Source organism: Talpa occidentalis, unplaced genomic scaffold (assembly GCF_014898055.3).
Source record: "Talpa occidentalis isolate TD23 unplaced genomic scaffold, MPIMG_talOcc4v2.1 talOcc4.2, whole genome shotgun sequence".
NCBI lineage: Eukaryota > Metazoa > Chordata > Mammalia > Eulipotyphla > Talpidae > Talpa > Talpa occidentalis.
In genome coordinates this window covers 126,923,250-126,936,003 of record NW_023602073.1, presented here as the reverse complement: position 1 = coordinate 126,936,003, position 12,754 = coordinate 126,923,250, and the positions used below count along the sequence as shown (strand labels likewise).

The 12,754-nt window shown below is 36.8% G+C and overlaps 1 protein-coding gene across 14 annotated transcripts in view; it reads left to right on the top strand.

The window, feature by feature from the left end:
- Window positions 1-12,754, top strand: part of EPB41L2 (erythrocyte membrane protein band 4.1 like 2) — a 196,413-nt gene that overhangs the window by 115,800 nt on the left and 67,859 nt on the right. For all 14 annotated transcript variants that reach the window (XM_037520381.2, XM_037520384.2, XM_037520382.2 and 11 more), the window contains one exon: window positions 4,106-4,210. In XM_037520381.2, the coding sequence (XP_037376278.1) occupies window positions 4,106-4,210 (105 nt within the window). The remainder of the gene's footprint in view (window positions 1-4,105; window positions 4,211-12,754) is intronic.

Here is a 12,754-nt window from a genome sequence, read left to right as displayed (position 1 = left end):
ACTGTCTTTCCCTGTGTTTGTACCACTCTGCTGTAGGACTTTGTGTATGTGTGCATACATAGGTATGTGTGTATATATATCTACATTTAAACTTCCTGAGGGAAGATCAGATTGTATCTGGTAGTCTTTATCCTTAGTGTAAGACATTATCTTGTATAGAGCTCTTGTGTCATTTTTCTTTGAACCAGTTAAAGCAGATAGACTGATTGTCTAATAGAGATAGATGCATACATTTGTTTTTCTTTGTTTTTCTTTTTTTGCTTCCGTATTTTCTATTTCTGCCATTTGAATGTAAAGTTCCTGAGACTACCATGTGTGTCTTATTTATTGTCTTAACATAAGAATTGACGTGTATTGGATGCTGGATCACCCTGTGTTAAACCTTATAGCTTTGTAGACCTCAGAGTCATCTAGAGTATAAATAGCGGTCATAATGCATTGCTTGTCCATATGGATGTGTTACTTTTTTCATCTTATACTATCCAGTATCTTTTGACTAGAAATCATCTCTGTCAGACTCTATAAATATCAAAGTGAAAAGTAAATTCTTTTGAATATGCTGCTTTGTCTGTCTTTATTTTCTCCTTTAAGATACATATGGACACAGTCTTGGGAAAGCTATGATTTTTCTCACTTACTCATTCCATTCTTAAGGTTCCTGTACCACTTTGTATTTGCATCTCTCAGAATGTGCCTGTCCGCATTGTTGCATTTTTGGCTTTCCAGCCAGATGTTGTGTTCAATGAGGTTGGAGATGATTAAGTGGAAGTTTGTAACATGTATGTACAGGGAGGCTCTTATCAAGTATTTATCATCTCTGTTTCCTGGAGAAGAAAGGAAATAATAGTAGAGAAGCAATCCAAGCATCTAGAAAATACTTTGGTATTAGATGTGGACTAGTGAGGGAACAGCTGGGAACAGAACTCAGCTGTGATCGAGACACTGGTTTGGCACTTTGACGTTTACTGTCTTACCAGGTTAAGTTGATCTTCAGAGTGAGCGCTGAGACAGCTATGATACTAAGTGGTTTGACCCTTGTTACTCTTGCCTAGTAATATAAGGTGCTTACAAAGCGTGGAATGAGGGAGGGGCTGTGTCTTACTCTAGCCCCCAAGTTGGTGCTTTGCTGTGCTGCCTGACATTCAATACCAGGTCGTGGTGGTGAGCCTTGTGGGTGTTTTTCTCTTAATCTAGGGGAAGTCTGTCTGTGAGAACATGTTTCTATTTTTGAGATGGAAACCAGCAAGAAAGTATAATTTATTAATAAAAAGTGACTTTAAGCCAAGGTTGAAATGTGTTTTCTCTTTGAACTGAAGTGTGTATTTTAAATAGGAGTTGTTTTTAATATCCTTTTTTAGCTTAATTTCAAATAACATTAAAATCAAATAAAATAGTACCATTCTCCTTTTGACTGTCACATGTTATTTCATGATTCCTAGTTTCAGTAGTTTTTTTGGAAAATAGTTGTCATTTATAAGCCAATGTTTCATAGCAGTGGTAAATGAGATTTGTAATTATATCTGATTAAAGCTCAGCTTCTTATGTAAGCTTCCATTGAGTTCTTGGTGTCGTTCTGAATAAAAAGATAATCTTTCCTTTATGGTAGATAAAGTGTGTTACTCATGTATACCTCATAAATGCATTTTGGGTGATGTCCAAGCAGATAGATGTGGTAGGAGCTATAATTGCTCTCTTTGTTATCTCAGATAAGGAATGCCCCTAATTACAAAGTAGGTGCTGAAGTTGTAACTATATGGTTAGTCACTATGAGTCTGAGTGTGTTAAATGTCATGTCAAATATACAGAAATACTGTTTTTTCAGTTATTTGACAAATACTTCTTGAATACTTATTTTACTGGTCATTTCCCTATTCACTGAAAATTCAGGGGTGAACAAAGCTCTTGATTCTATATTATGCTGTTGATTATCTTTAAAATGTTCTTTGCTATTAGTTGCAACCAAATCTCTTTACATCTACTCTGTAAAGAAGAGACAGTGGATTTCACTGCATATTTAAGAAAGTAACCATCATGATTTGATTCATCTGTTCCTAAAATTTATTTATTTATTTTTTTTTTTAATTTTTTTTTTTTAAATACAATTGATTTTTTTTTTTTTTAGATTTATTTATTTATTTATATAAGCACTGGGTACAGTCAGAAGTGCGGGAGGGTGAGAGAATTCACCAGAGCCAGAGCGGGGAGCAGAGCAGGCAGAAGGACCGAAGTACACTGCTGAGGGGAGCAGCGGGCGGCAGGAGAGGTCTGCGCGCCATGTGGGACCCTCACCCAGCGGCCGGGGATCGAACCGGCACTGCAGAGGCTGCGGGCAGCTTCGCAACCCAACACTCAATCACTGCGCCACCAGGGAGGCCCTGTTCCTAAAATTTATTTAACATACTTGTACACTTAAATTTTAAATTATATAGAGTATTAATTGTATGAGGAGCAGATAGTAAAATTCAAAGCCTTTAGTTTTAAAAGCTTTAAGTGAAAATTTCATGTATAAGTGAAATTACTCATTTGTCATTATAAAATTCTCCACTTTATAACAATAAGAACCAGTATTAAGCACTTTACTATATGCCATACATCATTCTAAGTGCTCCTTATGTATTAAAACTTACTTAGTACTTGCCACACTCTTTGTGGTAGTTCTGACTTTACAGATGTGCAAATTAAGGCAAGTAAAAGTTGTGTCTTGTCCCTGTCACAGAACTTGTCAATATTGAAAATATATTTAGGACTTTGGTATTTGGAATCCAGAGTCCTAGATAGTGTTTCTTTAAATTTGTGCACATGCAGGTATATCTCAGTCTCCAGGTACTTACTAATTTAATTAGATATTAATCCTAATTTTGAATCTGTGACATGACATGCTGTTTGTATTAAAGTATGTAATCTGTGTGGTTTTCTCCCTCTTCACCTATGATTTGATAGCATTCTTTTTTTTTTAAAGAAATATTACTAAAAAGATTTAATAGGAGACCAATTTTTGAGGCATAAGTTTTTTACTTCTTTGCCACAAAGAAAGGAAGAAAAGGCTAGAGGGCAGAAGTGAGCACTTGAATTAAGTTTCTGTGAAGACTATCTTTTGAAGCTCTCTGATCGGAGTTGTAGTTACTTGAAATTGAAATCTTAATTTATTCCATTTTCAAAGTTATATGTGTGGGGAACATTTATTGTCACCCTGAATAAACGAATGAGTCCTCTGCTAGTGTGAGGAAGTGCGTGTTGAGGATGAAACAGTCCCGCGGCCTGTTCACATTTCACTTACAGCCCAGTGGTCACTTCCAAGGGCATTGGAGGAGGCGTGTGTCTGACCTGACCTCACAGTGGGGCGTTCCCAGGGGTGTGCATCTTAATTGGACATGAGTCACTGCTCTGTTTTGCCATTGATTAGACAATGAGCTTTTCTTCTATGGTTGTCAAAGGCTTTCACATCTCTATTGATAGCTGCTTATTAAATTAAAGAAGAAAACACAACAAACTATGGCAAAAGCATGTCAAATCCTTAGAGACATGTGATGTAATGTCCCATTACCTCTCAGTCTTTTTTAATTTCTCCTAAAACATGAATGCCATATCATTATCTAGAAAATGTGAAGTTGAGTTGAAAAAAACAATTTCTGTTCTGCAGACGTCACAGGATGAAAATCAGACTTTCAGTCCTGATGGGATCCAATGAGTTAGCATACATTGAGTAGAGTTAAATGACTTTCTTGGGAGTATGCTTTGTAGATAAGATGTGAAACACCCTGAGGAATTGAAGGAGGCAGTTTGGATCTATTTTTTGTGCTGTTTTTAAAATAAACAAATACCTAGCATTTTACTTTTTCATTCTTATATTGACATGGAGGAATGGTAGCATGTTGAGCACCATCTCTGATCATGCTTTCATTTTAGAATGAAATACAGCTGTGTGTGGGAAGCGGGAATCTGAAGTGAAAAGTTGTTAATCACTTTTTGAATTGTTTGAACAGGATTGGCAAACATTTTATATTAACTTATGCTAAATAGTGTATATGATATGATTCCCTTTTTTTATAGTAATCATGGAATCTTTAGTGCTTGAAAAGTGAACATACTGTTTCTTTTCCCGCAGAAACGTGCTAAAGGGCAAGTGTTATTTGACAAAGTGTGTGAACATCTCAATCTCCTGGAGAAGGACTACTTTGGACTTTTGTTTCAGGAAAACCCTGAGCAGAAAGTAAGTGATTTCAAGTTTTTATCCTCTTAGAAAATACTGTTTGCTCTTTTTAGCCAGTGTAAAATTTAGCTTTACAGTAGCTTATTGTACGTTTTTACTATGACATCTTTTGTTTGTTGGTAAAGACTGAAAACTTCATTGTGTATAGAGTGAACCACCTGTAACTCTTTGCCAGTGTTTTATGTGTACCTGCCTTTCCGCTTACATCAAGAGCAGTTAGAATGGAATGTCTTATCCTGTGTTCATTATAAGAGACAAAATGCTTAAAAATCTTTTATGTAGTATTTTTCCTCTTGAAGTTACCTGCATGCTCTGAGTTAACCATGCCTGAAAGGCAGGGCTGGGGGCACACTGGGAGGAATGTCAGGAGTCCTGACGTTGTCGGTAAGTTCCAGAGAGAGCAGTTGTCTTGCTGAGTAGACTGTGGCGACTGTGTGGGTGAATATATTCTGTACCCTATTGTACAGCCTTCTGGGGGCCAAATAGGGCCAAGGGTGGCCCCGGCTCAGTTCGGGTGGTAGATTTAAGCGGCCAGAACCTGTGACTCTCTGTCTGACTTCAGCAGTATGTTGAGATTGTTTCTGCACCAGGAGTTTCCCAGGTCATTGAGCTTGGGGGTGCTCTAGTGTTTAATGCTAACTCCAGGGAACTTCAGAAGCATCTCAGTTTCATTCATATATTAAAGAGAGAAATACTAACGAGTTTTAGCAAAACCAGGGTTAACCTGTAGCCTTCTGTCTTTGGGGCTGCTCTAACAATGTACCATAGACTGAGTGACTTACAAACAACAGTTTTATTTCTCACAATTCTGGACACTGAACAACATTTAGGTGCGAGCAGCTTTATTGATGACTTGCTTCTTGGTTGATAGAATAACTGTCTTGTTTTGTCCTTCCATGGTGTCTGTTCATGGTGGGAGGAGTGAAGGAGCTTTCTGGTTACTTTTTTATGAGTGCCTAAATCCCATTCACAAGGGTGCCACTTCCCGACCCAAAGGCCCCACTTCAAAATACTGTCTCAGTGGGATTAGGTTTTAACATGTGAATTTGGGGAAGATACCTTCCCTTTTTACTCCTGCTTCACTTTCTGATTCTTTGGACTAGCTTTGGTGGAAAGATAACTAGTTACAAGAATGAAGGGTAAAGGCGTGTTCCAGGATTTTGTACCCCAAAGTGAAACTGTTTAGTCTGAAGATTATGTCTGTGGACAGACTCATTGTAACTGAGGATGCCCAGAGTACTCAGCCACAGAAAAAGGAGTTACTTTCTAATATCTAACATTCACATCTTAGTCTATAGAATAGAACATTCAGTAGATACATATAGATTATAAATTATGTTATTTGCCCACATGCCATCTTTGTTTGTATTTATATGCAATGGTAATGAAATACAGGGTGCTTAGAGTGATAATTATATATAAATTAAATTCTCCCAACTTGCTTAGTTTTAAATCCTTGATAACGTAATTTGTGGTTTAGTTCCACATTTAGACTAAAGACAATTAAATTGCATGCCTGCCTGCTGAATAGCATATGAGTATTCTTGTTGGAACTCTGCTAAGAGTACTTTCTTAGAAGAAATAACATATTACAAATTCAGAAAAATAGATGAGGGGCTCTTTTTAGGTTTTAAATTATAAGGTGGTCTTACTGTTTCCAACCCATTTGTCTTCTGTTAGCTCTCAAAACTGCAAATGAGAAAGTGTTGGGGATTTGACTGTAGTCATTCACATTTCCTGAAATTACACATTGGTAGATTCACAGGAGCATTTAACTTTCGTAAAAATGGGGGACGATCCAGTATGCTATAAAATATGTAGAATAACATGTTCTGTTAATAGAAACAGGATGTTTGTCTGATATTTCATGAACACTAGATTTATATAAGAAAGTAGTAATTAGGTGATGGGTTCACTAATTTTTATTTGGTAACTCCCAATATGTCTAATCCATATCTTTCACTCATATACTTAAGAATCTAAAACTCGTGTATATGTACCTGTCTGTTGCACATATACTCAGCTGTCCAAAAGCAAACCTGTCCTGTTTCCCTTAAATTGCACTTGTCTCCTGAGAAGTGGTTCTAGAAGTGGTTCTTTAACTCCTTTTATTGCTGATCAGTCAGCAGACCTCTTCCACCATCTGATATCCCTTTCTTTGTTCTCTTTGTCCACATTTATTGCTTTATTATAGGCACCTGGCATCTCTTGCCTTGGCTAGGTTATTCACCACCTAAGTAGCTAACTAACCAGTCCCAAGTCCCTGTGATCTTTTCTTCACGCCGCTAATAGTGAGTTTTCAGGAATGCATATTTGATTTTGGCACACTCTGGCTTGAAACCATTTCATGGATACAGTATAACCTCTTAATATAGTATATAGAACTTGTGGTCCTGTGACTTCAGTTTACTTCTTTAGCTTCATTTCTTAGTAACCTCTTACAATACGTATTCATTTTACACTTTTCTCTCCCAAATGAGTCTTGATTGTCTATATTATATCTCCTTGCATCTACTATTCCAGACATTTGGAATGACCTTCTTTGTTTGAATGCCTTATTTTCCTTAAGATCCAATTTGTGTCCTACTCAGTGAGTTTTCCTTGACTGATTTCGTTCTGCTATGATGCCTTTTGTCTCCAGCTTAAGGAGATTTGACAATTCCTTCTGTCTGTCATTGAGATATTTAGTACAAATCTTATTTGTGAGTCTTCTTTCTTTCCCTTACTTTTTCTCTATTACTACATGCCTCTTTATCTGTACTAGCTGCGTTATATCTAGACATTAGCAAATATTGATTAAATTCTTTGTGTTGTTATTGCAGACTAATATGACAGCCACTGAAAAACTCAAAAAACCAAGTTTTGAGGAATAGTTGAAGAAATCAGAATCCTTGTACTCTCTGGGTGGAAATATAATGTGGTGGGAATGTAATATAGAAGTGTGGAGGATCCTCAACAACAAAAAATGTAGAATTGCCATATGATCCAGTGATCCCGCTTACATATATATATATACACATACACACACACACACAGATACATATATATATATATGTATATATCTCCAGAAAAAGACTACAGGATCTTGAAAAGATATTTGCACACCTGTGTGCTTTGCATTATTCATTTTACCTGAGAGATAGAAGCAATCTAAATATCCACTGATGGATAAATTGTATGAACAAACTATAATATATACAAAATGTTGTGGATGGGATATTTAGTCTTGAAAAAGAAGGAAATTCTGTAACAAGCTATAAAATGGATAAACATAGAGGGCATTATACAAAGTGAAATAAACCAGTTGCAAAAAGATAAATATTGTATAATTCTAATAAGAGGTATTTGTAATCAAACTCACTGAAATAGAGGATAGAAGAGAGATTGCCAGGAACTAGACCCAGGGGAAAAGTAAGGAGTTACTGAATGATACTGAGTTTCCATTTTGGAAAATAAAGTTCTAGATATTTGTTGCACAAAGATGTGAATAAATTTAACACTAATCAAATGCACGCTGAAAATTGGTTAAGATGGTTGCTTTTGTGTTACCTGTTTTTTATCACAATTTAAAAAATACCATCATTGTGTAATCCGGTGCATTAATTGCTACAGATCTGGCCACATTTAAGACATAGACCCTGCTTACTAAATTAAATTTAAAATTCATATTGCAGTCTAAGAAGCTCCTTTCCTTAGCAGACTTAGGAAGCATGTATTGAAGATAATTTAATATTTTGTTATATCACTGTATCATTATGTCACTGTAAAGATGGTATTTAGTAAATCCTTTAAAATTTGGGGGAAAATTTTTTGAGGTAAGCCTTACTATATAAAGATTCCAAATAAAATAGGCACGGCTGTTACTATTCATTCAGCACTATGCAGCAGGCTCTGTTTTAAGTACTTCACACGTGTTGTCCTATGTGGGTTTCAGAATAATCCTAAAAGGTGGGTCTTATTAACCACGCAGAAAGTTGAATGGCGTTCTTAAATAAATCAACCAGGCAGTAAATTTTGAAGATTCAAAACCAGGCAGATAGTAAAGAAGAAAATAGAATTTAGGGATAAAGCAGCAATTTCAAACCATCAGCCAGTCAAGGTTAAAATAGGCATACTTTTTTGTACATATCATTACTGGGAAAGTGGATCACTATCATCTTGCCTTACAGGAATTTTTCAACATCAAATTCTAGAAGTCTTCTAGAAGCTAGGTTTTATAAGGGGCATTGAAGAGTGTTAAGGACTGTGTCCTAGAATGAATTTTATAATTGATATTTTTATGATGGTGTTGATAAATTGCTGATGGTGTTGGAGGTCCCATACCAGTGCTTCTCAAAACAGACATTTTCCTTCCTATCAGAATCACCTGAGTGGCTAATTTTCAACTAAGACTTTTAACCTCTCCCTGATTTTTCCTTCCCTGTTAAAGTGTCAGCAGTTTATATAGAGGATATTGAAGAATATCATGGGCTGTGTTACTAGCAGGTATATGTCAGATTCCTCAGATATGTTACGATAGAAAATAAACTGTACTCATTTGGTTAGTGTCTTAGCCCATTTGGGCGGCTGCAACAATATATCAGAGACTGGGTGATTTATACAAAAACAGACCAAAGGAAATTTATTTCTTACATTTTTGGAATCTGGGATTTCCAAGATGAGAGCTCCAGGAAACTTGGTGTGTGGTGAGATTGCCTGCTTTCTGGATCATAGACAGTGCCTTCTCTAGGGTCTTCACAGAGCAGAGAATTTATAAGGATTTGGTAGTTGATTGGAGATTTGCTTGGTTGGAAAGAACTTCAGTTTTGGCTCTGAGAAAGCTAGAGAAAAGAGATTGAAGAGGGAGGAGAGTGATGAAGGTGATGCAAGTTTCTGTATTCAAGAAGAGGATAAGCTTTGAATAAAGAGGTTGATCTCATCCTGTGAGTTTGCAGGAAGTAAGATAAGGAGTGGTGCAATCATAAATAAGTCTGAGTTAAAGGGAAGCCTCAATATCTGGGAAATAGATGCTGAAATAATTTACTGAGTGACTGGGGTAGCAGTAGGGGCCTGGACCCCTAGACTACTAAGGACTAGCATATAGATTGTTTTTCACAATCAATCCAGCTGAGATTGGGATTATAAAATTGTGGGCTAGCAGAATATAACAGCGTGTTTTTTTCCCTGCCATCAGCAAGCTAGATGATAGTGGAGAAGTGGAACATTACAGGGGTTCCCAGTTGCTGTGTTCATGGTGGTTATGTCAAGACAAAAAGATTTGAGAGTTCTGGAGGTGCTGAGATGGTAATCTAGGTGATTATTCACAAGATCACAGGAAGGGACATAATTGAAACTGAAATGGGCTCATAGTATGGGAGAAAATGGCTGGGGCCCAAGGATGAAAGCCCTAAGAAGTTGAAGATCAGGTACAGTGGGACTAAATGGCTAGAAAAATTAGAAGGGGCAGAGGTGATAGCATCTGAGAATGGGCTGATGAAATCTAATGAGGAGTATTTTGTATAATGCCAAGACACATAGTTCAGTCATGCAAAGGGATAACTGATGTCAAGGAGAGGTTAAGGTCATTAATGCAGAGAATACAGGGCTAAGGTTATGTTTGGGAGGGTTTTCCAGAATTTGCCTTGATAAAAATGCTAATACTAAATAAGGGACTCATAATTCCTTATTTTCCTTTGTCGTTTCTCTTAATAAAATCAAGATACAAATGCCAACAAAATTAAGCACACACTTGGTTATTTAAACTTTAACTATAGAACTTGGGATTAGAAAGAGCTTGGCGTCCTTTCTGAAATTGTCACTTTTCAGAAAATGAATGCGCAAATGTAATTGGCAGTGTGTTTAATTATTCGTATATAATCTCACTTATTTTCATAATTTTTTTTATTTTTTAACCTTACTTTATAGACAAATATAGCTCTGAAAGCATTTGTGTGCCGTCTTGTTTTTTCCAGAGAAAATTAGTATTTTACCAACTCAGCTTAATCAGGCCTACATTGTTTGAAATCACTGCAGCTTTAACAATAGGATGCTATAGGATACAGGAATGTAAGCAACTTTTTTTTCATGCAGAATATTATCTATATTTATAGAAGTCTGTCACTTATTTCAACATATAAAGTGAAGGTGAGGAAAAGCCATAATTATTTGTATGAAAATTTTCCATGGACAGAAAAATAAAACTTCTATTGATTTTAGTGTAGTACTGTCTCATGGTTGAAACCCTGAGTTGGAAGCATTTCAATTCACTCTGAGTATAAAAATGTGTCATTCTTAGTGTTAGAACTTTTTAATGTCTGTTGAGAACTCTTATGTAAACTTTGCTATGGAAAATGTCATTAAAAAATGTGTGGAGTCAAGCAACATGTTAGTCTTTCATATACAGAATTCCAAGTCCGTATAGTTCTTGTATTTGAGTCTAAATGGAATGATCGAGGGTTTTGGACTCGCTTTAAAGGGAAAAATATTGTGCTGGCTTTTTGATGTTACAGGGTTTGGCGTTTATCCCAGGGATTATAATGTCATTTTGCTTCAGGCCATACTGAAAGAAGAACTTGTTTAGAAGTGTAGTTGGTGTCCACAGCTAACTTGATGAAAATTGATTAGAGCATTTGTCTGGTAGCCAGACCATTTCCCTTCAGAAACTGGAGCTAAAAATTTAAATAGAAACTGTTTGTCACGTCTAAACTATTTTTTAATAAAGTTCTATATTCAATCCAGTTGTAACTTACAATACCACATACAGGAATTGAATCATGTTCTCCCACATGCGCAGTGAATGTTCACGGTAATATGGAAAGCCTGTAGCTTTTCTCCTAACACCAGCGTTTATGGTAGTTTCTATTAGACCTCATTTAGACAAAAGTATGTAGTATTACTGATATGTTTCCATGCTATAAATTCTTAAGGGAATATGCAGATTTGGGAAAGAATTATTTGTATATTTTCAACATTTGGTAATATAGCGTAGGTTGAATTAAATTTGTTGATTTCTCTCACTGTGGCAAATTGATGAGCCTCAAAGGGAGTGAGGAATGCATGGTGAGACATTTTGAGAAAATTCTCACTCTAGGATTTTAGGATCCAGCCTGAAGGGGAAATAAGGGAGGTAGTTTTGGGGTGGGTGGGGGACAGCTAGAGGATTTTGTGACTGTATCTGGTGGTGTTACTTACTCCTGGCATGGCTGGAGGCCCCATGATGGACAGCTGTACACTCAGACTGCTAGTAGGTTGACGGCTCTGGTTTTCATCTCTTGTCAAGTGAAATAGGTTAGTTCTTTACGAGAATAAAAAGTCTACGAGTGGGCCTCCCTGGTGGTGCAGCGGTTGAGCACTGACTTGTGAAGCTGCCCGCAGCCTCTGCAGCGCAGGTTCAATCCCCGGCTGCCGGGCGAGGGTCCCACATGTTGTGCAGACCTCTCCTGCCGCCCGCTGCTCCCCTCAGCAGTGTACTTAGTCAGTCTGCCTGCTCTGCTCTCTGCTCTGGCTCTGGTGAATTCTCTCACCCTCCCGCGCTTCTGACTATACTCAGTGCTTGTATAAATAAATAAATAAATCTTTAAAAAAAAAAAAGTCTGAGTTATGATAATCTTTAATGCAACCTCTTAGTGTCATGGGGAGGAATTCAGAGATACTGAGATCCGGGAGGGTGGAAGCAGTGCCCTGCTCAGACATCCTGCAAGTGGCTGTCAACAATTAGAATATTAGCCAGTGAAGAGTGAGCAATTACTTGACAAGCCAGTTAAAGGTTTATAAAAGGTGTTTTTACATTTGACTTTCAGGGAAAGACTGGAATTTCTCCATTGAAGAAATGTAGGACTAACCATCTCAAGAGGTGATTCAGGCACCAGCAGCATTGGCACCACCTAGAAACTTCTTAGAAATGAGGAATTTCTTTACCATAGGCTTACTGAATTGTACTCTTCATTTTGACTAGATCTTTGTGTGATTCATAAAACTGTTAAAGCTTGAGAAGCACTGACCTAGGGATAAGTGTCTTTTGAGATGGCAGAAATTTATAGGAGTTTGGAATGTCACAAAAGCCAGAGGAGGTAGGGACCCAATAACCTAAGTGTTTCCAGACATGTTCAAATACTCATAGCCATTTACCTTGGAAATTTGGAACATATAGAGTCTGGCACTTTTTTTTAACACTAGCATGCTAGGAATACAAATATAAGGCTCTTATATATTTTCTAGATGTTTCTGTTGTTAGGGATTTTTCTGAAAAACCAGTATTGAAAATATAGGAAAATGCCAGAAGACTTTGTTAACCAACTCTTTCATGCTCAGATTTGTATAGATAGAAAGTAGGATTAAAGATCTTCTTTAACTGATGAGAGGACTTCAGTGTGAAAATACATATTTGTATAGCTAGCTGTTCGCTTTGCTAATTAATTAAAAATTTCCATTAACTTCTCTGGCAGGCCTTTACCTTCTTTTGGGCCATGGATTCCTTAGTCAGTGTGGTGAATTTTATGGGCTGGTTCTCACAATAATGTTTTAATTGTATAAGTATGTTCTAGTACCAGTCTACAAAGAAAGCCA